Here is a 24737-nt window from a genome sequence, read left to right on the forward strand (position 1 = left end):
TTGTGAAAGGATTTTTTTAGCCTCATCTATATAGGCTACTTTGTGATTCACTTGAGATAAATTTCCTGGCTCAAGGCTTTTTGGGGGGTGGGGAGGGGGCTTGAGCCAGTTGTTGGGGTCATATTAGCTACTGAAATACAAAGTAAATCTATTGTCACTGACTACAAAGCCTTTGGGTTCATTCTAAAGAACATGTAATAAACAGAATATCAATGTCATGCATAAAACAAAAATAAAGTGTTTTATGTTAAATGTAAAATATTTAGAATTATAAATCTTATTGTCCAAACTGATAGATCTAACAGTCATCTCAAAATAGTTTCTGAGAAATCACTTACCATCCCACTTTTGAAATACGCAGACATTAATACAAATATGTTAATTATATTTATATTTCTGCGCCATGAATGTTAATAATATGTATTGGATTAATGGATTATCCAATTTAATTTGATCATTTACATATTTCATTATTATTTCCAAAATTCATACCATTTAAAGCTATGGACTATCTCTCACGTGTGCAGTTGGCATCTTCACGTTTGGATGAAGCAGTGAAACCGAGCACCCTCGAAGGAGCGCTTTGGGAGAATCACCCCTGACACAACCCAAGCCACTGGTCCTTGAACCTGACCTTATGGTCCAGAGGCGAGCTTATCACCCTGCTTCCCCGCTGGTGTATTGTCAACGAATAGTTTTCAATGGCCGGATAGATCGACTGGTCCATCAAATACACTTTTCTTGCTGCCCAGCTTTTCCCCCCTGTGGTGCTGCTGGTTTTGACACTGAGACAAAACCGAGAGAGAACTATGAATGATAAAGAACCAAGGAGGGCAAAAGGAGGCGGTTAGCCTTTGTAGTCGGGAGGAATGCGGAAATGTTCCTGCTCTGTGTCAAACTTCTCTGAAGGGGGTCAAGGCACATTCAGCCAGCGTGGGAAAGCGAAGAAGAGACGGAGCTCACAGACAAAAATTGAAAAAAAGAGCGTTAAAACAGGAAAAAAATGAGAAGAGCATGGCTTGGAGAATATATCAAGCTTTTGTCCTATGACCTCCCCAAAAAAGTTGCAGTAGGAACTGTGTTTTTCTGTAAGGAATACGCCCCCCCCCCTCAACCCCGGTATTATAGTTACTGCTTTGCTTGAGCTGCAGTTGAAGAGGTGGTAGCTTACTGCTGAGGGATGGGGGTTAGAGAAGCGTGCACCATCCGACTACCTGTGTGGGATATATGATGTGCTGTGTGTTAGTTTGAACATTTATCCAAAGGAGGAATGTTTCATAATTTCATGGACACGACCAATGTTGCGACTTTCACTGATAGCATGAAACAAGGTAGGCTGAAATGTTCATATTTTACTTTTTGGGTTAGAAACATGTATTTTGCATGCACGTCCTTATTGTGTTATTTTACCAATTAAATTGCTGCATTCCCTTTTTCATTAATGTAGACTATTTAAAAAATAAAAAATAACACATTCAATTAAAATAAAAAAATCTGCTGTGCAAAAAACTGCGATAAAATTGCATTATTACACCATAACTATTAATGACATGGAAAGGGAGAGATATGTGTTTAAATGGACTATTGGCAGTTTAAACAATACAAGTCGGTAAACAACCACGTGCTCGCAACAGTTTGTCGCCTATAATAAACCATAATTATTCGACTGATCACATTTGGAAAACGATATCGTAGCCTGGATGTTTTTGTGCATATTATATAGTAATTTTGCTTTATATTTTATATTCTGTTCTTTCAAGTTCTTTTGCTTTTTCTAACTCATTCGTCTACAAATCCCTCATTATACGCATGAACATAAGTATTACGTTATTGTTGTATTATGGACTGATTTATGCACTTAGAGAACTTATGTAAAAGTGATCAAATGTAAATGTCCTTGTTTTAGAGATGCCAGATGTTGTGTGAGGTTGCTAGAAGGACATGAGGTTCATGCGCGTAATGAAGTGGGAGTGGATCAAGTCGAACGCATTGGGGGTTCTCTTGTTCATAGTCGGAATGATGACACAATGTTGTAGCCTACCTGGACCTCCGTTTGACCAAAAACAGGCAGACATATAAGATGTTTACCTCTGCAACCTCTGTCTTCCTCTAATTTAGGAATTGCACGTGCCAACAACTCTGTTATGTGAGGATGGCTTTGTAAAAACCCTGGCTCTTCACATTCGTCGGGATTCCCCGCAATATTCTCAACAAGAAAAAAAAATCCGCAAAAATGGACAATGAAAGTGTAGGACAAAGATACGAGCCTGTCGCCGAGATTGGCGAAGGTGCTTACGGAAAGGTGTACAAGGCACGAGATTTGAAGAACGCGGGACGCTTTGTAGCCCTAAAAAGAGTTCGGGTACAGACGGAGGAGGAAGGGATGCCCCTCTCGACCATCCGTGAGGTGGCGGTACTGAGGCAACTGGAGGCATTCGAACACCCCAACGTGGTCAGGTAAGCAGAGATGGAACTGGGAGAGGGGGGTGCATCTAACAAGGGCCTCTCCTCTACCAGGAGTTCCATTATCTCTTCATGCTCTTATAACTCCTGGTATTTCTCTCTTTAAATGGCTGCATAATGTCTATATACACTGAGTGTACAAAACATTAAGAACACCTGCCTAATATTGAGTTGCAGCCCCCACCCTTTTGCCTTCAAAATAGCCAAAATTAGTTGGGGCATGGACTCTACAAGGCGTCGAAAGCGTTCCACAGAGATGCTGGCCCATGTTGACTCCAATGCTTCCCACAGTTGTGTCAAGTTGGCTGGATGTCCTTTGGGTGGTGGACCATTCTTGATACACACAGGAAACTGTTGAGCGTGAAAAACCTGCAGCGTTGCAGTTCTTGACACAAACTGGTGCACCTGGCACCTACTGTACTACCATACCACGTTCAAAGGCACTTAAGTCTTTTGTCTTGCCCATTCACCTGCTGAATGGCGCACACACAATCCATGTCTCAAGGCTTAAAAATCTTTCTTTAACCTGTCTCCTCCCCTTCATATGGACTGATTGAAGTGGATTGAAGTGACATCAATAAGGGATCATAGCTTTCAATTGGATTCACCTGGTCAGTCTATGTCATATTCTTTTGTACACTCAGTGTATATAATTTGCATATGTCAGAAATACATCTATATAATGTCAGATATACAGTATCTGCCTCCTTGGGATGTATTGCAGAGGCTTATGGAGTTGTCTTATTGACATTTGGAAAAGTAGTAGTTTTGTAACTATAAACACTTTTTGATACTGGTGTTACTATAGGGCCCCACAGTGGAGGTGTCATAATACTTAGCAGTCAAACAGGGAAATGGTTCCAATTGTTTTTCCACCATTCATTTTTCATATAGGGAATTTTAGAAACACTTAAAACAAGGACTGTGTTTCATGTAGGCTTACCCTGGTGTGATGTTTTGATAACCGTGTAAATATCTCTTGGACAAGGTGACTTTTTTATTTATGGGTATTATGGATCAAACTGTATAAGTCGCTCTGGATAAGAGCGTCTGCTAAATGACTTAAATGTAAATGTAATACAACTTGATGGATTTTTTGTGTGCAGTACCTGTGACAGACATTCTTGGGTGATATCTGTTCACTAGATTAGTCATGGGTAAAGTCATTCCCAATGCTGGTGAGAGTGACATTTCCCAGAAAAGTCAATGAACTGCTGTTAGGAATGAATAAGAAGAAAGAAGAGATACTGTATTCAGCTGATTTTGCCCCATTCCAGTATCCTACAAGAGTTGGGGATATAAACTGTGTTGTCTTTAGTCATCCAGGCCACAAGACAACATAAAAAGGTTGTTATGCTTGCAGCTGTAGACTCCCATGGGTCAGTTTGGAGGTCAGTTCGGTCCGTCAGGGAAACCACGTCATTTACCGGCCTTGCTCAAGGTCTAACCTTGCCATTTGGCTTTTGAGTGCTTTTGGATTAAAAGCTTAATGGAAACGTTTTAATAATACAAAATGTTATTCTACGCCCTGCTGGTCCAACCACAGCCTCAAAGTGCATCATTATCCTCTTAAACTGAATAAATGAATAGATTCTCAATTGAGATTCCACGTATCGAAGGTTCCCCAGATTGAGCTTCATGAAATGATGACACAAAATGTACCATGACTCCCTATACTTTATGATATGCATCTAATCTGTCTATTCTGTAAAGTTCCCTACACTTTTAGAAAAAAATAGTTCCTAAAGGGTCCTTTGTCTGTCCCCATAGGAGAATCCATTTTGGTTCCAGGAAGAACCCTTTTTCGTTTGAGGTAGAACCTATTTGGGTTCCATGTAGAACCCTCTGTGGAAAGGGTTTTACATGTAACCCAAAAGGATAATACCTGGAACCAAAAAGGTTTCTTCAAAGGGTTCTCCTATGGGAATAGCTGAAGAACCCTTTTAGGGACTAGATAGCACTTTTTCTCTAAGAATGTAAACATAAGCCCAAGGTTGAATCCACACCAAAGGGGGTCTGGTCTGGTCTATATCTGTAAAGCTAAACAGCATGGGAGTGAGCTGACACTGAGCAGGATGCATTCTGGACCTACTGTGTAACTACAGGCCTGCCAACCCCTGGATGTTTTAGAATGACGCCCATTAGTCATCCCATATGTTCAGTGTCTGGCGAGAGGCTGCATTGTAGCAGAACAATCACGGTTCTGAGGAGCGTTTAACCTTGCGTTTCCAACCGGGAGGCTCGCTCGTTCCGTGACATCATGGGCGTATGGTTATAATACTTTGAAAGAATCACTCCTTATAAACCTTTGATAACAGTACAAGGGGGGCGTTGCGCGGTGCATAGAAAGAAAAGGACTACCTTCCTTAAGAGTTGGTGGGGCAGCTTTCCCATGCTTTACTTCAAAACAATTCAGACATTACACACATCAAATGCAATGTTACTGTTATTAATGCAGTGCTGTTGACTTTCGAAATATTTGAAGAAATTGAAATATGGATTTCACTGTAAATATGAAATATTTTTAATTAAATATAAGAATTACTGCATGAACGCAATGTGGCATACAGACCATATTGGCCCCATAGTGCCATTGAAATAATGATAGAGCGATGTCAGTGAGTGGATAGATTCCATCCATGTTCCTTTCACACACTGGTTGGTTGCGTGGTGAGAGATGCTGCTCCAACAACGTCTGGTGGTTAGTCATGGGCAGTCCCTGCTTCAGTTGCCATGGCGCATCACGCGTTGCCGTGGTGCTCCTGGAGGAATGTTTGTTGTGGTCCTCGGCTCTTTGAGGAAGACACTGGCCGTCTTCTCTAGGCTTTTCACCAAAGCTTGCCCCTGACACAACTGCCAGAATAATCTGGATGTTTGGGCTCGTTTTGTTTCCCTGTAAAAATACAACCACAAGTTGATGTATTGTGTTGGATGCTCAGGAGTCGCCAAGGGGTTCCCTCGTAAAAGTCATATAATGTAGCTACAACATTATTATTGGCATTGTCAGGATAGAGCCTGAAGGATAGGTTTAGTTTTGTGGTCAGAAATCAAAACATGCCTGAAGGAGATAGGTCGTAACTACGTTCGCTTGATGAGTCACCTTTTCTTAGACCTGAAAAGTTGCATTTGCTCCCAGATGTATTGGCTAAGGCTTTAGCTCAGCGGGCTAAGGGGTCTTGTGGCATGCAGGAGACCTGGATTCCAACCCTGGTAGGTTGCAGTTGCATGTTTTTTAAGAACGAGAATTCCTATTCAATTTCTTTGACAAGGTGTTCAACTCTCAAGTGATCTTGTTGTGGTTACTGTACTGTACCATTCCACACATACTCTAAAGCAGTGTAATTTCACTGGAATAATGGCTAGGAGATCATCATTCAGGAGTAAGGAGTCATTTCAGATTGGTTCCTTTCGTTTAGCCAACAGAGCCCCAGTAGGTTAAAGCATTGCTCGCATTCTTTCAAACTGTTAGTAAAACTAGCCTGGACAGTTACCTGACACTATAAAGGAATTTCTTCCCTAACTGAATCTTGATGATTTAAATAGATTAGATCTCTCTCAGGTTTGGAATGATACTAGAGATCCTATCAAGTGTGCTTTCTCCATATTTCAGAAGGCAGTTTGCACTGGAAAAATATGGTTTGTCATAGATGGTGAACTCAGCAACAACAAAAAACTTCCCTTTTTCAGGACCCAGTCTTTCAAAGATAATTCGTAAAAATCCAAATAACTTCACAGATCTTCATTGTAAAGGGTTTAAACACTGTTTCCTATGCTTGTTAAATGAACCATAAACAATTCATGAACACACACTGTGGAACAGCCGTTAAGACACTAACAGCTTACAGACGGTAGGCAATTAAGGTCACAGTTATGAAAACTTAGGACACTAACGAGGCCTTTAGAGGAATAACAATGTAAACTCAGCAAAAAAAGAAACGTCCTCTCACTGTCAACTGTGTTTAATTTCAGCAAACTTAACACGTGTAAATATCTGAATGAACATAACAAGATTCAACAACTGAGACATAAACTGAACAAGTTCCACAGACATGTGACAAACAGAAATGGAATAATGTGTCCCTGAACAAGCGGGATCGAACCAGGGTCTGTCGTGACGCCACCAGGACTGTGATGCAGAGCCTTAGACCGCCGCGCCACTCGGGAGCCTTAATGAACTACAAACAAACCTTTTATAAACCCTTTTATAAACATCTATAAACATTTTATAGATTAGACTTTTATATAAGTGTTATCATAATATCAGGCTCACATAACAATGCTAAGCAGCAGTATTCACTCTCCTCTGCCTCTCTCTCTGCAGACTGTTCGATGTGTGTACTGTGTCTCGGACCGACCGCGAGACCAAGCTGACCCTGGTCTTTGAGCATGTTGACCAGGACCTGACCACATACCTGGAGAAAGCCCCTGATCCTGGGGTGCCACCTGAAACTATCAAGGTGAGTCTGACGTTACTGCTGGGATTGATACAGATCTTGGATCAGATTACACTCACTTAATACCCTTCCCCAGGGAGGGGGAAAGACAAACACAGATTTTAGTGTCTAGGGGCAACTTCTCAGTTGAATTGTAAATTGTACTCATTAGGTCTATGAATAGAGTGCATTCGGGAAGTATTCAAACCCCTTGACTTTTTCCACATTTTGTTACGTTACAGCCTTATTCTAAAATTGATTAAAAAAAAAAAATTGTCCCTCATCAATTTACACACAATACCTCATAATGACAAAGCAAAAACAGTTTTTTGCAAATTTATAATAAAAAAACACTGAAAATATCACATTTACAAGTATTCAGACCCTTTACTCAGTACTTTGTTGAAGCCACTTTGGCAGTGATTACAGCCTTGAGTCTTCTTGGGTATGACGCTACAAGCTTGGCACACCTGTATTTGGAGAGTTTCTCCCATTCCTCTTTGCAGATCCTCTCAAGCTCTGTCAGGTTGGATGGGGAGCGTCGCTGCACAGCTATTTTCAGGTCTCTCCAGAGATGTTTGAGCGGGTTCAAGTCCGGGCTCTGGCTGGGCCACTCAAGGGCGTTCAGAGACTTGTCCCGAAGCCACTCCTGCATTGTCTTGGCTGTGTGCTTAGGGTCGTTGCCCTGTTTGAAGGTGAACCTTCACCCCAGTCTGAGGTCCTGAGCGCTCTGGAGCAGGTTTTCATCAAGGATCTCTCTGTACTTTCTCTCATCTTTCCCTCAATCCAGACTAGTCTCCCAGTCCCTGTCGCTGAAAAACATCCCCACAGCATGATGCTGCCACACTATGGTTCACCCTAGGGATGGTGACAGTTTCCTCCAGATGTGACACTTGGCATTCAGGCCAAAGAGTTCAATCTTGGTTTCAACAGACCAGAGAATTTTGTTTCTCCTGGTCTGAGAGTCCTTTCGATGCCTTTTGGCAAACTCCAAGCGGGCTGCCATGTGCCTTTTACTGAGGAGTAGCCTCCGTCTGGCCACTCTACCATAAAGGCCTGATTGGTGGAGTACTGCAGAGATGGTTGTTCTTCTGGAAGGTTCTCCCATCTCCACAGAGGAACTCTGCAGCTCTGTCAGAGTGATCATCGGGTTCTTGGTCACCTCCTTGACCAAAGCCCTTCTCCCCCGATTGCTCAATTTGGCCGGGCGGCCAGCTCTAGGAAGAGTCTTGGTGGTTCCAAAACTTCTTCCATTTAAGAATGATGGAGGCCACTGTGTTCTTGGGGACCTTCAATGTTGCAGAATTTTTTTGCCACCCTTCCCCAGATCTGTGCCTCGACACAATCCTGTCTCGGAGCTCTACGGACGATTCCATCAACCTCATGGCTTGGTTTTTGTTCTGACATGCACTGTCAACTGTGGGACCTTATATAGACAGGTGTGTGCCTTTCCAAATCATGTCAAAATCAATTGAATTGACCACAGGTGGACTCCAATCAAGTTGTAGAAACATCTCAAGGATGATCAATGGAAACAGGCCAACCTGAGCTCAATTTACAGTCTCATAGGAAAGGGTCTGAATACTATAATTAAGGTATTTCTGTTTATAACTTTTTATACATTTGCAAACATTTCTAAAAACCTGTTTTTGCTTCGTTATTATGGGGTATTGTATGTAGATTGATGAGGAAAATGTATTTTTAATCAATTTTAGAATAAGCCTATAGCATAACAAAATGTGGAAAAAGTCATGTGGTCTGAATACTTTCCCAAGGCACTGTATGTGGATCTTGTTTTTTGCAGAGTATTCAGGGAATGTTTCTTCCCTGGCCCAGACAGGAACAGAGAGGATGGAACTCCCAAACATCAGAAAGTGTTCAGGCTTGTTGAAGGGCAGCACATGTGTCCGGTGTTAATTTTGGCTCTCTTTTTTTAGATTTAGTCTTAGCCATTTTGACTAAAATATCATTAAGTCTTAGTCACATTTTTGTTATTTGAATATGATTTAGTCTAGTTATTGTCAAAATGATGAAAATATCGAGCCATTTTAGTCAACTAAATTCCCTTTTATTTTAGTCACATTTTAGTCATGTCAATCAATCAAATGTATTTATAAAGCCCTTCTTACATCAGCTGATGTCACAAAGTTATGTACAGAAACCCAGCCTAAAACCCCAAACAGCAAGCAATGCCGGTGTAGAAGCACAGTGGCTAGGAAAAACTCCCTAGAAAGGCCAGAACCTAGGAAACCTAGAGAGGACCAGGCTATGAGGGGTGGCCAGTCCTCTTCTGGCTGTGCCGGGTGGAGATTATAACAGAACATGGCCAAGATGTTCAAATGTTCATAGATGACCAGCAGGGTCAAATAATAATAATCACAGTGGTTGTAGAGGGTGCAACAGGTCAGCACCTCAGGAGTAAATGTCAGTTGGCTTTTCATAGCCAATCATTCAGAGTATCTCTACCGCTCCTGCTGTCTCTAGAGAGTTGAAAACAGCAGGTCGGGGACAGGTAGCACGTCCGGTGAGCAGGTCAGGGTTCCATAGCCGCAGGCAGAACAGTTGAAACTGGAGCAGCAGCACACCCAGGTGGAATGGGGACAGCAAGGAGTCATCAGGCCAGGTAGTCCTGAGGAATGGTCCTAGGGCTCAGGTCCTCCGAGAGAGAGAAAGAAAGATGGATAGAAAGAAAGGAAGAAGAGAAAGAAAGTGTTACACAGTGTTACACATAAACAAACGTACAATCAATAACACAATAGAAAAATCGTATGTACAGTGTCTGCAAATGTAGAAGAGTAGGGAGATAAGGCAATAAATAGGCCATAGAGGCGAAATAATTACAATTTAGTATTAACATTGGAGTGATAGATGTGCAGATGATGATGTGCAAGTAGAGATACTGGGGTGCAAAAGAGCAAGAAGATAAATAACAATATGGGGATGAGGTAGTTGGGTGTGCTATTTACAGATTGGCTGTGTACAGCTACAGTGATCGGTAAGCAGCTCTGACAGCTGATGCTTAAAGTTAGAGAGGGAGATATGAGTCTCCAGCTTCAGTGATTTTTCAATTCGTTCCAAGCATTGGCAGTAGAGAACTGGAAGGAAAGGCGGCCAAAGAAAGTGTTGGCTTTGAAGATGACCAGTGAAATATACCTGCTGGAGTGCGTGCTACGAGTGGGTGTTGCTATGGTGACCAGTTAGCTGAGATAAGGCGGGGCTTTACCTAGCAAAGACTTATAGATGACCTGGAGACAGTGGGTTTGGCGACGAATATGTAGTGAGGGCCAGCCAACGAGGGCATACAGGTCGCAGTGGTAGGTAGTATATGGGGCTTTGGTGACAAAACGGATGGCACTGTGATAGACTACACCAGTTTGCTGAGTAGAGTGTTGGAGGCTATTTTATAAATGACATTGCCGAAGTTGAGGATCGGTAGGATGGTCAGTTTTATAAGGGTATGTTTGGCAGCATGCATGAAGCCGATTCTAGATTTAATTTTAGATTAGAGATGCTTAATGTGAGTCCGGAAGGAGAGTTTACAGTCTAACCAGACACCTAGGTATTTGTAGTTGTCCACATATTCTAAGTCAGAACAGTTCAGAGTAGTGATACTAGTCGGGCGGGTGCGGGCAGAAATCGGTTGAAGAGCATGCATTTAGTTTTACTAGCATTTAAAAGCACTTGGAGACCACGGAAGGAGTGTTGTATGGCATTGAAGCTTGGTTGGAGGTTGTTAACACAGTGTCCAAAGAAGGGCCAGATGTATACAGAATGGTGTCGTCTGCGTAGAGGTGGATCAGAGAATCACCAGCAGCAAGAGCGACATCATTGATATATACAGAGAAAAGAGTCGGCCCGAGAATTGAACCCTGTGGCACCCCCATAGAGACTGCCAGAGGTCCCTCCGATTTGACACACTGATTTCTATCTGAGAAGTAGTTGGTGAACCAGGCGAGGCAGTCATTTGAGAAACCAAGGCTATTGAGTCTGCCGATAAGAATGCAGTGATTGACAGAGTCGAAAGCCTTGGCCAGGTCGATGAAGACGGCTGCACAGTACTGTCTTTTATTGATGGCGGTTAGGATATCGTTTAGGATTTTGAGCGTTGCTGAGGTGCACCCATGACCAGCTCGGAAACCAGATTGCATAGTGGAGAAGGTACGGTGGGATTTGAAATGGTTGGTTATCTGTTTGTTAACTTGGCTTTCAAAGATTTTAGAAAGGCAAGGCAGGATGGATATAGGTCTTTAACAGTTTGGTTCTAGAGTGTCTCCCTCTTTGAAGAGGGGGATGACCGTGGCAGCTTTCCAATCATTGCGGATCTCAGATGATACGAAAAAGAGGTTGAGCAGGCTAGTATTATGGATTGCAACAATTTCAGCGGATAATTTTAGAAAAAGAGATTGTCTAGCCCAGCTGATTTGTAGGGATCCAGATTTTGCAACTCTTTCAGAACATCAGCTGTCTGGATTTGGGTGAAGGAGAAGCGGGGGGGCTTGGGCAAGTTGCTGCGGGGGGTGCAGAGCTGGGTAGGGGTAGGGGTCAGGATAGGGGTAGCCAGGTGGAAGCATGGCCAGCTGTAGAATGCTTATTGAAATGATCAATTATCATAGATTTATCGGTGGTGACAGTGTTTCCTAGCCTCAGTGCAGTGGGCAGCTGGGAGGAGGTGCTCTTATTCTTCATGGACTTTTTGGAATTAGTGCTACAGGATGCACATTTCTGTTTGAAAAAGCTAGCCTTAGCTTTCCTAACTGTACATTGGTTCCTGACTTCCATGAAAAGTTGCATATTGTGGGGGCTATTCAATGCTAATGCAGAATGCCACAGAATTTTTTTGTACTGGTCAAGGGCAGTCAAGTCTGGGGTGAATCAAGGGCTATATCTGTTCTTAGTTCTACATTTTTTGAACGGGGCATGCTTATTTAAGGTGGTGAGGAAAGCACTTTTAAAGAGCAACCAGGTATTCTCTACTGACGGGATGAGGTCAATATCCTTCCAGGATACCCTGGCCAAGTCGATTAGAAAGGCCTGCTCGCTGAAGTGTTTTAGGGAGCGTTTGACAGTGATGAGGGGTGGTCATTTGACCGCGGGCCCATTACGGACGCAGGCAATGAGGCAGTGATCGCTGAGATCCTGGTTGAAGACAGCAGAGGTGTATTTAGAGGGCAAGTTGGTCAGGATGATATCTAAGAGGGTGCCCATGGTTTCGGATTTAGGGTTGTACCTGGTAGGTTCCTTGATAATTTGTGTGAGATTGAGGGCATCTAGCTTAGATTGTAGGATGGGGTGTTAAGCATATCCCAGTTTAGGTCACCTAACAGTACGAATTCTGATGATAGATGGGGGGCAATCAATTCACATATGGTGTCCAGGACACAGCTGGGAGCTGAGGGGGGTCTATAACAAGCGGCAACGTTGAGAGACTTGTTTCTGGAAAGGTAGATTTTTAAAAGTAGGAGCTTGAATTGTTTGGGCACAGACCTGGATATTATGACAGAACTCTGCAGACTATCTCTGCAGTAGATTGCAACTCCGCCCCCTTTGGCAGTTCTATCTTGTCGGAAAATGTTGTAGTTGGGGATGGAAATTTCAGGATTTTTGGGGATTTTTGGGGGCCTTCCTAAGCCAGGATTCAGACACGGCTAGGACATCAGGGTTGGCAGAGTGTGCTAAAGCAATGAATTAAACAAACTTAGGGAGGAGGCTTCTGATGTTAGTAGAATGGGGGATAATGACTTTGAACTGGAGCTAATAATGACTGTTTTGCCCATTGATGTTTTCGAGTCACTAAACTTCGAGTCCGAATCAAGTTCTAAGTCCCCTGTGCTCGAATCCAAGTCCGAGCCACCAATGTGTAAAATGCGGTCCGCCAATACATGAATGATAATGGCTAGAATCAAGTTGTTTCTCTGAGGAAAAGAGGGAGACTTGGCTAGTACTTTGTCTACAGAACCTGGCTATGAAATGCAGTGGGGAAAGTGTGAGTGTTGAGCAAGACTACAAATTTAAAGACTTTTCTATACTCTAGGAAGAGAAAAACATAGCTAGACTGTTGTTTTACTATTAAACTTAATGCTGCTATTGTTTTTAATTTCATAAAGCAGCTTGTGTTTCTTAACCGTAGTCTGGATCTGAGTACCTCCTCGACCCTTCACCGAATGCGAACACATTTGGGTCTGTCTGATTGAGGACTTTTGAGGAAATGGAAACGTTGTGTACGTTGCCCATGCGTCGTCAATGAGCCGCGTGGTGCAATTCTGGGCAATCCTGTGACAAGTAGAGCTCTCCTTCAAGGAGTGAATGGGAGTCAATTGGGTGCAATATTACAAATATTTTCCGAGATATGAGAGAATTATTTTGTTCTCTATCATATCATATAGTTTTGGAATAGTGACATTACATACTTTCAAGGAAAATAAGCAGGTTTCTTGATTCATACCCTGACTTTGAGAATTGCGTGAAGATTAGCTTAGCAACCGCGTGACGCAGCATGACAACATGAACGCGATTGGTCGAAAGTCTGCTGGGTGGGGCGTTATACGTTCCTCTTTTTTAAATTTTTTAAATTTTATTTCACCTTTATTTTACCAGGTAGGCTAGTTGAGAACAAGTTCTCATTTACAACTGCGACCTGGCCAAGATAAAGTAAAGCAGTGCGACACAAACAACAACACAGTTACAACTGGAATAAACAAACGAAGGCTCCGTGCAGGATTTCGCCACAAGCGTACAGTCAATAAAACAATAGAAAACAAAGAAAGTCTATATACAGTGTGTGCAAATGGCGTGAGGAGGTAAGGCAATAAATAGGCCATAGTAGCGAAGTAATTACAATTTAGCAAATTAACACTGGAGTGATAGATGAGCAGATGGTGATGTGCAAGTAGAAATACTGGTGTGCAAAAGAGCAGAAAAGTAAATATAATCAATATGGGCATGAGGTAGGTAGATTGGGTGGGCTATTTACAGATGGACTATGTACAGCTGCAGCGATCGGTTAGCTGCTCAGATAGCTGATGTTTAAAGTTAGTGAGGGAAATATGTCTCCAGCTTCAGCGATTTTTGAAATTCGTTCCAGTCATTGGCAGCAGAGAACTGGAAGGAAAGGCGGCCAAATGAGGTGTTGGCTTTGGGGAGAGTACCCAAGAAAAAAAGACCTGAAAAAAGTATTTCCCAATGGGATTCCTGTCTCCTCTTTCTCTAATGTTGTCAATCAGATAGGTGTTGTGTTCCGCTTCCTGTGACAGGGCTTAATGTTGCCATGACTCCTCAGCTGTAATAGGTGTCAGAGCTTACCTGAGGATATTTAATAGACCTTAGTGTTAACCTTGTGACTATTGTCCGTTCACAGCAAATGGTCAGCTTTATGGTCTATGAGCTAACGTGAACCCTGGGTTGGTGTTTTCATATACTGTACATCAGTGTAGTTTTTCTAAATGCAGCTGTTTTGGTGGAATAGCCAAACATGTAAGATCAAGTCGACTGGATATGCATTCTTGAAGCAAGCTTTACCATCGAGGCATACTCAGCCGAACCACATAGACTCCAAAGCAAGTATGGAAAACCACTTGTTGGGTGGGAGTGAGATCTCCCCCATTCATTCTCAACATCCAAACAGCATCTGGAGGGATGAGGGACAATGGATAACGATCAAGTGCAAGATGACAGCGGCACCGTCCCTTTTATTTCCATGACAGTGGACACTGCAAACCCCGGCCCCCCAACTACTTAATTTACACCCCTCCAGACCAGAGGACACCAGATTGCAGACCACCCCTCCAGCCCGCACCAGCCCACCCCTCCAACCCCACTGCCCATCTCACCCTAGCCCAGTCTGTCCATCCACTCCTCCTGACCCCTTTCAGGCCTCCAGTCAGACCCACCGCATGGTAATTGATGAAAGAGGCCCCGGGAATCAAATGAGCTGGAAGGACATCAAGCGGCCGGTCTCTCTCCCCCAGCCTTGGGGAGTACGGCTGGTCTGACGCTGCCCCCCCAGAACCCTCATCTGTCCCCCGTCTCCAGGCCTGTAAAAGGCTGGTTAATGAAGCATAGGGAGGGAATTACACTAACGCTAACTGGCAGATGTCCTGTATTGTGCCCAGCTACAATAAACAATATGGCCGCCTCTTGCATATTAGCATGAGAAAAGGGGCTGCACTCAGAGAAGCAATGTTTTGACTCTTTTTTATGTGGTTGACTTTTTTCAGGTCTTTTTTTCTTGGGTACTCTTCTTTTTTGGGGGGCTTTGGTCGCTTGCCTTGTGTTTCCTAGCCAGCTTTCTCTGGCTGAGCTGCTGTCATAGACGGTTAGGTTGTTGGGTAACTTGTTGCTCTGTGTCACCTCCTGTGACATTGGTTTGCATCAAGTCAGGTTTTTTTGTGCATACTATCTGCAGATGAGAGATTAGATATTAATGTGAGGCTGATAGTTTGACATTATCCCCAGCCCTACAAGCTATTCACTGCTATTTGCAACTAAAATGGATAAACCCTGCATCATGAATCTTCACTTGCATCATGTACTACTGTATGACTGTTATATGAATGAACTGAAACAGGAGAGAGGAGATGGAGCATCGAGGGGGAATGGTTGTTGTTTGTATGTTTGTCCTCGAGTCACACTTCTGAGATAATTGGGGTTTTGTAGGAAATGCTGTTGAAAGGAAACATGTCGCAAATGGCCATTTAAAGCAAACAGAGAGGAGCTCATGGGGGCGGTACCATTGTGTCAGCTCCCTAAATAACTGCCTCTGCCCCTGTCTGTTGACCTGCTAGGTCATGGGTGGATGGATATTCAAAAAGGAAGGCCTGTTTACGCTCTCTAGCCTGCCACACACACACATTCCCTCTGCCCTGTATCTTCTCTAACACACAGACACACATCCAGGGTCCTGTCCCTATTCCGTGCATTGTGAGAGGCTCTAGTCCCCTCCCCTCGACCCTGGTCACCCCGCGCCGTTTGCTAATGTTTTCTTCTTGAGTGTGCAGCTCATTGTTTCAGCTCTTTTAATCACTCACCAGCTGCTAGGGTCAGTGAATGGAGCCCCGCGCGGGCCCAGGTCCATGTCACTTGTGAGGTCTTGGCGACGGGTTTCGGGGGGGTAGGCCACACCGCCGCCTGCTGCAACCCCAGCAGCAGGCCGATTCATGTCGCAACTGTGAAAGCGCCCCTCTTTCTCTCCCTCTCCAGTTCTCTTTCCCTCTCTTTCTTTTTTAATCTGCCCCAATCTCTCTGTCTCTATCACTCAAAAAGTCCCCACTGCCACTATCACCCTCAGTCCTTATGTTGTTGTGGCTGGGCTGAGAGTTTCCACCAGAATGAGGAAATGGCCGTTTATCCCTCCTCTCAGTCTTTCTCTCTCTCTCTCTCTCTCTCTCTCTCTCTCTCTCTCTCTCTCTCTCTCTCTCTCTCTCTCTCTCTCTCTCTCTCTCTCTCTCTCTCTCTCTCTCTCTCTCTCTCTCTCTCTCTCTCTCTCTCTCTCTCTCTCTTTCTCCTTTCTTTCTCTCTCCCCGGACTGAGTGCTTGTGGGTATTAGGGCCTGTGGGGCCGTCCTTGGCTACAGCTTGAACTAGTGGGTCTACAATGATCAATCCTCCTCAGCTCGGCCCAGACAGCTGCAGGGTGGGCAGGGAAGGAGGCAGAGAGGCCCACCACCAACAGATCGAGGTAGCATCCCAAATGGCACCCTATTCCCTTTGTAGTACACTACTTTTGACCAGGGCTTATAGGGAACAGGGTGCCATTTGGAACACATATAAGAACTACTCCCCACAGCAACATGTCTTTCCTGCCCTGCTCTCTCTCCACAGTCGTGTCAGTTATCAGCATCTGCCACACAAAGGCTTTAAAGGGACACGCTCTCTTTTTTCCTAGTCGACAGGCTGCTACACCGCCTACAAGGCCTCAGTGATTTAACTTCTCTCTGTGGGACTTCTCAGTGTTCTGAGGCCTGTTGATGGTTGATTTAGAAGAGAAACCAATGATGCTGAAGCATTGCACCCTCTGTCAGGGATATCAGGTGTATTTTCTCAGTGTCCATGTGTCATGTTGTACCTGTTAAGACTGTGTCTGAATGTCCATGTGTCCTAACAGGATATGATGTACCAGCTGCTGCAGGGGTTGGACTTCCTGCACTCACACCGTGTGGTTCACCGGGACCTGAAACCCCAGAACATCCTGGTCACCAGCGGAGGACAGATAAAACTGGCCGACTTCGGTCTTGCCAGAATATACAGCTTTCAGATGGCCCTGACCTCCGTGGTGAGAACCTTACTGTTATACACCTGTTATAAACCTCTTATAAACTGTTAAAACACCAGAATATACAGCTTTCAGATGGCCCTGACCTCCGTGGTGAGAACCTTACTGTTATACACCTGTTATAAACCTCTTATAAACTGTTAAAACACCAGAATATACAGCTTTCAGATGGCCCTGACCTCTGTGGTGAGAACCTTACTGTTATACACCTGTTATAAACCTCTTATAAACTGTTAAAACACCAGAATATACAGCTTTCAGATGGCCCTGACCTCCGTGGTGAGAACCTTACTGTTATACACCTGTTATAAACCTCTTATAAACTGTTAAAACACCAGAATATACAGCTTTCAGATGGCCCTGACCTCCTTGGTGAGCATTTTAACATTATACCAGTACCAATCTCATTCCCAGACACTTCCGCCCAAATGCGCGAAGAGTCTGTTGGACCAATGCGTCAAACTTTGCCTTCTTTGAGCCATCATGAAATATCATTAAGTCTTAGTCACATTTTTTGTCATTTGAATAATGATTTAGTCTAGTTATTGTAAAAAATTATGAAAACACTGGGCCATTTTAGTCAACTAAATGCCCTTTCATTTTAGTTACATTTTAATCATATCACATTTGTATTGCCTCATTAACTTTTACTGCCTCAGAAACCCGGATCCGGGAGCACCCCCCACCCCCCACACACTGATTAGCATAGATAGCATAGCTTCAGAAGTAGATAGTAGCATCTAAATATCATTAAATCACAAGTCCAAGACACCAGATGAAAGATACAGATCTTGTGAATAAAGCCACCATTTCAGATTTTTAAAATGTTTTACAGGGAAGACAAAATATGTAAATCTATTAGCTAAACACGTTAGCAAAATACACCACTATTCTAACTCCATCAGTTTCTTACTCCTTCAGGTGCTATCACCAATTCGGCTCAACTAAGATATTGATAGCCAATAACCTATAAAAAAACCCATCAGATGACAGTCTGATAACATATTCATGGTATAGGATAGTTTTTGTTAGAAAAAAGTGCATATTTCAGGTAGAAATCACAGTTTACAATTGCACCGACCATCACAAATCCACTAGAATTACTAGATAGAGCAACGTGTATGACCAATTTACTCATCATAAAACATTTCATAAAAATAGACAAAGCATAGCAATGGAAAGACCCAGTTCTTGTGATTTCAGACCATATTTCAGATTTTCTAAGCGTTTTTCAGCGAAAACACAATAAATCGATAAGTTAGCATACTACATGTTCCAACGTTACCAGAGCATCGATTCCAGCCAAAGAGCGCTATATAACGTAACCACCGCCAAAAGATATTAATTTTTTCACTAACCTTCTCAGAATTCTTCCGATGACACTCCTGTAACATCATTTTACAACATACATATACAGTTTGTTCGAAAAGGTGCATATTTAGCCATACAAAACCGTGGTTACACAATGAAAATACTAGGAAATCAAGCCTCAATATGTCTGACGTCATCTATCAGAGTGATCTAGTTTAATTAAAAGCTAATCATATACTTGACTAAAAAATACAGGGTTGACAGGAATCGAAAGACAAATTAGTTCTTAATGCAACCGCTGATTTACATTTTTAAAATTATCCTTACTTTTCAATACAGGGTTGGCCAAGTGAAGCTATACCAAACAAAATGGCGATGTATGCGTTTAAAATATTTCGACAGAAACACGGTTTATCATATTAAATATTGCTTACTTTGAGCTGATCTTCCATCATATTCTTGGGCAATGTATCCTTTCTATGTTATAAACGTCTTTTGGTCGATAGATGTCCTCTGTCCTTCGAAATGTCCACTAACAACGACCGAGACCGCGAAACGTTCCCAAAGCTAGAAAGTGCACGACAAATAAATTCCTCAGAATCGCACTAAACGGATATAAATTGCTATAAAACGGTTAAAATTCACTACCTTATGATGTTTTTAACAACTATAACGACTGAAAACATGACCGGAGAAATACTGCTGGTTAGAAAACGATTTGGAACGAGGCAGGTCCGATGGCCTTCACGCTTGAGGCGCACGTTGAGAAAGAGGGGTCTCTGTACATTTTTGTCATTTATAATGGCTGTGAACGTCCCATAGAGTTCATTGAAAACGTGATGACGTACAGACACCCAGAGGAAGACGTAGGTAGTGTCGGTTTCTTCATAGCATTCACTGTGGCCTTATAAACAGACCCCAGATCAGAGGTAAAAATTTCTGAAATCTGAACCCTGTCATGAAAAGTGCTGTAGAAATTGTTCTGTACCACTCAGAGACAAAATTTCAACTCCTATAGAAACTATAGACTGTTTTCTATCCAATAATAACAATAATATGCATATTGTACGATCAAGAATTGAGTACGAGGCAGTTTAATTTGGAAATGTAAAAAAAAAAATAATGCTAACAGCTCCCCCTATTGACAAAAGGTTTTAACCTATAGTAAACAAATCACTGACTTCCATGTGCTCAAACATACAGTGCGTTCGGAAAGTATTCAGACCCCTTCACTTTTTCAACGTTTTGTTACGTACAGCCTTATTCTAAAATGTAGCGCCGATATTATGGGTAATATCTTTTGAATGGTAATGGCTTGAATCAAGCCGTTTCTCCCAGGAACAGAGGGAGACTTGGCTAGTACTTTGGCTACAGAACCTGGCTATGAAATGCAGTGAGGAAAGTGTGAGGGTTGAGCAAGACTACAAATTTAAAGACTTCTATACTCTAGGGAAAGAAAAACATAGCTAGACTGTTGTTTTACTATTACACTTAATGCTGCTATTGTTTTTAATTTCATAAAGCAGCTTGACCAGGAAAAGGGTAGCTAACTAGAAGGCTGGCGGTGACTGGTTAGCTACGGAGAAACAATAAAGTAGCCTGCGTGATGTGTGTAATAGGAGGCGGAGCGAAGCTTGTCTGCCTGTCTGCCCACACTCAACACTTGCTTCCCCGCAGCGCACCAGCTGATGTAGGCTAGGCTGTGTGTGCCGGGTGTGGCGCGTCCTTCCCACTGCTGAACAGAACTGCGCTGTGCGTCTGTTCTGCTAATATTATTTGTACTTATCACTGAAAAACTCTCAATCACTCCAAAAAACTATTGTAGTAAGATTTTAGTCACAGAGATAATTTAGTCTCGTCATAGTCAACTGAAATTAAACATATTCTTTGTTTAGTTATATTTTTTTCTGAGTCTATTTAGTTAGTTATAGTCTCGTAAATTAACACAGAAAAATAGGTATTTGGTGAATATTTGAGTCACTATTTTTGTTGACGAAATTAACACTGGATTAATCTACCAACCAATCATCTCCCACAACACCTTCCCCGTACGCTAGCACACCTCAAGCACAGAGCCACGCCTCGCAGTTGTGTGATTCGCTAAAATTAAATGATGATAAATACTTTACTCAGTAAGGTTACTCCCATAGAATTCTACGGTCACTCCAACTAAGGCTGACTTTGAATTGTTGCTGTACCAGGCTTATATGCGCTGTTCACAATAGCCTAGGTATGAGGTTATACCAGGTTATACCAGTTACTGGCTAAAGGATATATAATAGACTAAGTCAAATACTTTTTGGAAAGTATTTGAGGTGCTTGATTTTCCTTGGGTTGCACTTTTTGTAGTATTCCATTGGTTCAATTATACATGGAAAACCAAACCTCCCAAAATATTTCACATACTTGACACAAGTCTGTTACATATAGCCAGCCTGGTTCCTCTTCCTATAGTCTCACTAGTCAGAGCCCATAGTCTCAAGCAGCATACGTCTGGTCAATATCAGGTAATTAGATAACAGATAGTTAAGAGATGACATAACAGAGGTTATGTATTGGGACTGTGTGTGTTACTTCCCAATGTAAAGAATATTTTTTAAAGAATATCTCCCTCAGCCCTCTCCAACACAAAATAATTGTTCTTCTGGGACAAACGACTGGCTTCAGGCCCTTCTTCTAAAAACCCGATCTCCCAGTTTTTATCCTCCTCCCTCCTTCTCTTCCTTCACTCTCTCTGTCCATCTTTATCTAATTTTCTGCTCCTCTCCTATCGGTCGGTTGGTGCGCTCTTATTTCTCCAATTGGGTGAACTTCCACTTACTGTATGTGTGCGCATCCCAAATGGCACCCTATTCCCTTATAGTGCACTACTTTTGACCAGGACCTAAAAGGCCCACTGTGCACTATATAGGGAATAGGGTGCCATTTGGAACACAGTCTATGTTTTACTGAGCTGGTCTACCAATGAGAAGATAAGTATCCTGAGTGGGAGGTGAGAGTGAGACTATAAAACATTGGGACATGAGGCCATAGAACATCCCAATGTCTTGATGAGAGAGAGAGAGAGAGAGAGAGAGAGAGAGAGAGAGAGAGAGAGAGAGAGAGAGAGAGAGAGAGAGAGAGAGAGAGAGAGAGAGAGAGAGAGAGAGGCCACTAGGTAAAGGGTGACTTCTTCTCAGCATCCCAAATGGCATCCTATTCCCTTTTAGTGCACTACTTTTAATCTGGACCCTATGGTAGTGCACTACAAGGGAATAGGGTGCCATTTGGGAAGCAGACAGAGCGTTTTCTGGTGTCAGTCTGAAGTCTGGAGTCCCTCAGGTAGAATGGGGAGTGTGACAGGCAAACAGAGAGAGAGACTGAAAGGATGAGAGAGAGACAGAAAGAGAGCGAGACAGACAGAACGAGAGAAAGACAGACAGAACGAGAGAGAGACAGACAAAACGAGAGAGACAGACAAAACGAGAGAGACAGACAGACAGAACGAGAGAGCGAGACAGACAAAACGAGAGCGAGACAGACAGAATGAGAGACAGAGAGACTGACAAAACGAGAGAGAGACAGAACGAGAGAGAGAAGGCAGGATGGTCTCCTGGGACACAGATGAAAAGCGGCTAATGTGATGTAGCGGGCACTGAAGGGCACCAGCCTGCACGGCAGAGAGAAGACCAGTAAACGATATGGGGTGTGCAGAGTGAGATTGAAGGAAGGGCTGAAGAGACGCAAGTCTCAGGAATCCCTGAAGTGGACGTGACAAGGATGAAATAGACAGTGAGAGAGGGAGCCTGGCGGGGGGACGGAGAGAGATTGAGTCAGCGATACCACCCCCCCTTACTCCTCCTCCTCCTACCCTTCTTCCATCAAGGCTTTGAAGTGGGACTGTCTTGCACTGGGCTCTGATGTCCAGAAATAGCAGGACAGGGGATGACAGAGAGAGGGAGAAGGTCTGAAAGGGATGGGAGCAGGGAGAGATGAGACGTTATTAGATTAGCAGACCTTAACAAGAGTATTTCAGGACTAACTGAGGACATTCATTTATCTGTGGGAATAGTGATGTGAATATACAAATATGTATAGTATTATATTACTTATACAAAGTAAAGATGGCCAAATATGTCCAAGGGAGACATTGTTGTTTCATTTCTAAATGTTTGAGGATCAACTTTATGAAGCACTACCTAGAGAAATGAACAGACAGTCAAGTTAAGATGTGTCATCCAATGTGTACCTGGCCTGTGGTTCTATTTGCTGGGTTCAGTTATTTTATGATAGACGGGGCATGGCCACATCTTGTTAGGTTGACAGTTAGAGCTTCTGTTCTGGAAATTCACCTGGGAATCCACCTTAGGCATCGGTGACAGAAATACAGATCCTGTGTGTGTGTGTGTGTGTGTGTGTGTGTGTGTGTGTGTGTGTGTGTGTGTGTGTGTGTGTGTGTGTGTGTGTGTGTGTGTGTGTGTGTGTGTGTGTGTGTGTGTGTGTGTGTGTGTGTGTGTGTGCGCGTGTGTGTGGGGGTTCCAGATTAATGTTCCTGTATGTGTGTGTGTGTGTGTGTCTGGAATCCCCCTATCTCCCTCCCCAGTGATGTTTCCTATGGCTCAGATAAAGAATGCCCTGCCGTGACTGTGCTCTCACTCAGTATGCAAAAACACAACCCATTCACAGTTAGAGACGCGGTACACACACACACACACTCACACACACACACACACACACACACACACACACACACACACACACACACACACACTCATAGTAGGATTTGTCCCTTTCTGTCCGATGATAAAGGATGATACCCACCAGTTACCAACACACTGAGAGTGGCCTGTCTAGTTATAAAAGGGCACAGTTACAGGCAGAAGTGGCAGCCAAGCAGCCCAGGTACATACAACTCATTACCACACCTGGCTCCGCTTGACTCATTCCAAACTACCCAGGGCACTGAGAAATGCTGTCTCTGAATAGAAGATGTGTCTGTTCTGTCTCCATCACAGTCAGGATATGAATCAATATGATTCATATTCTGCTTTCTTACAGAGTATATGAGAGCTGAATTTGCATAAGGTACAAAAAGGGCCTCTTCTGGATTTTTCTTTCCTCAACTGAAACTGTTCTAATTCAGAAAGGCAGTTGACGGTTTATGACAACTGAACTTCTCTTTTATGTGTTACATGTGTCTGTGTGTGTCTCTGTGTGTGTGTGTGTGTGTGTGTGTGTGTGTGTGTGTGTGTGTGTGTGTGTGTGTGTGTGTGTGTGTGTGTGTGTGTGTGTGTGTGTGTGTGTGTGTGTGTGTGTGTGTGTGTGTGTGTGTGTATGTGTGATGGGGTCGCTGCATCCCTCAGAGGCCCCCTGACAGTTCCTCCCCTGAGTGAAAGGGGGACTCAGGGACCACCCATCGGGTGGCGCAGAGGTGCAGATCAGGCTGACCCTGGGAGTGGCTGGGGGTCCAATGCTTTGTTTATTGTTTTAGAATGACCTCAGGCTCCTGACACCTGATTGTCTGTCTCTGAGTGACACGCCGATGTGTAAAGCTGCAGAGTTAAGCTGATGGCTTAGGAAAGAGGAAAAGAGACAACCATGTCCTTTTTCCTCCCATCAAACTGAGGATTATCAACCTTTTGCTTTTCTCACAAGCACATGCAGCACATTGAGGGGAAAACATGTTTGTTTTTTATGTATTTTGGTCCCTAAATCAAAAGCTATGAGATCTTGTCCCTCGCTTCAAGACGCTTTGGCCACACCAGAACAAACTCCTAATGGTCTGTTTCCTCAAGGCATATTTAGAACCATATAGTGGCTCATTATTATAATTGATTCGGCCTGTGGGGGTTTCCCTGTCCGTCCGTCCATTCATACCACGGTCAGTCATTATAATGGGAAGCAGACTGACTGGATTGTCCCATGAATGGAATTAGGCACACACACACACACACACACACACACACACACACACACACACACACACACACACACACACACACACACACACACACACACACACACACACACACACACACACACACACACACACACACACACACACACACATACACACACACACACACACACACACACACACAAACACACACATTCTCTCTCCCGGGGAAGCATCATGTGCACTGCGTTGCTTCATTCCCACTGATTGTTGTTACATATTTCCAGCTACCAAAATAAACGGTGGTCGTTGTAATACCAAGGGTGAAGAGACATAGATACAGGTGTTAGTGTGGGGTATGTTTCTCCACATAGATACAGGTGTTAGTG

General features: G+C 43.3%; 1 protein-coding gene across 2 annotated transcripts in view; it reads left to right on the forward strand.

Moving 5' to 3' along the window:
• Positions 1-885: 885 nt before the first annotated feature.
• The window catches only part of LOC139559302 (cyclin-dependent kinase 6-like), a 122110-nt gene continuing 98258 nt past the window's right edge, over positions 886-24737 (forward strand). Inside the window, exons 1-4 of one of the 2 annotated variants that reach the window (XM_071375175.1) lie at positions 886-1331; positions 2119-2457; positions 6785-6920; positions 16995-17162. In XM_071375175.1, coding sequence (XP_071231276.1) covers positions 2234-2457; positions 6785-6920; positions 16995-17162 — 528 coding nt within the window. In that variant the 5' untranslated portion in view covers positions 886-1331; positions 2119-2233. Of the gene's footprint in view, positions 1332-2102; positions 2458-6784; positions 6921-16994; positions 17163-24737 lie in introns of those variants that run through there. The other variant, XM_071375176.1, reaches the window with a different exon arrangement.

The sequence above is a fragment of the Salvelinus alpinus genome, chromosome 29 (genome assembly GCF_045679555.1).
Source record: "Salvelinus alpinus chromosome 29, SLU_Salpinus.1, whole genome shotgun sequence".
Taxonomy (NCBI): Eukaryota; Metazoa; Chordata; class Actinopteri; order Salmoniformes; family Salmonidae; genus Salvelinus; species Salvelinus alpinus.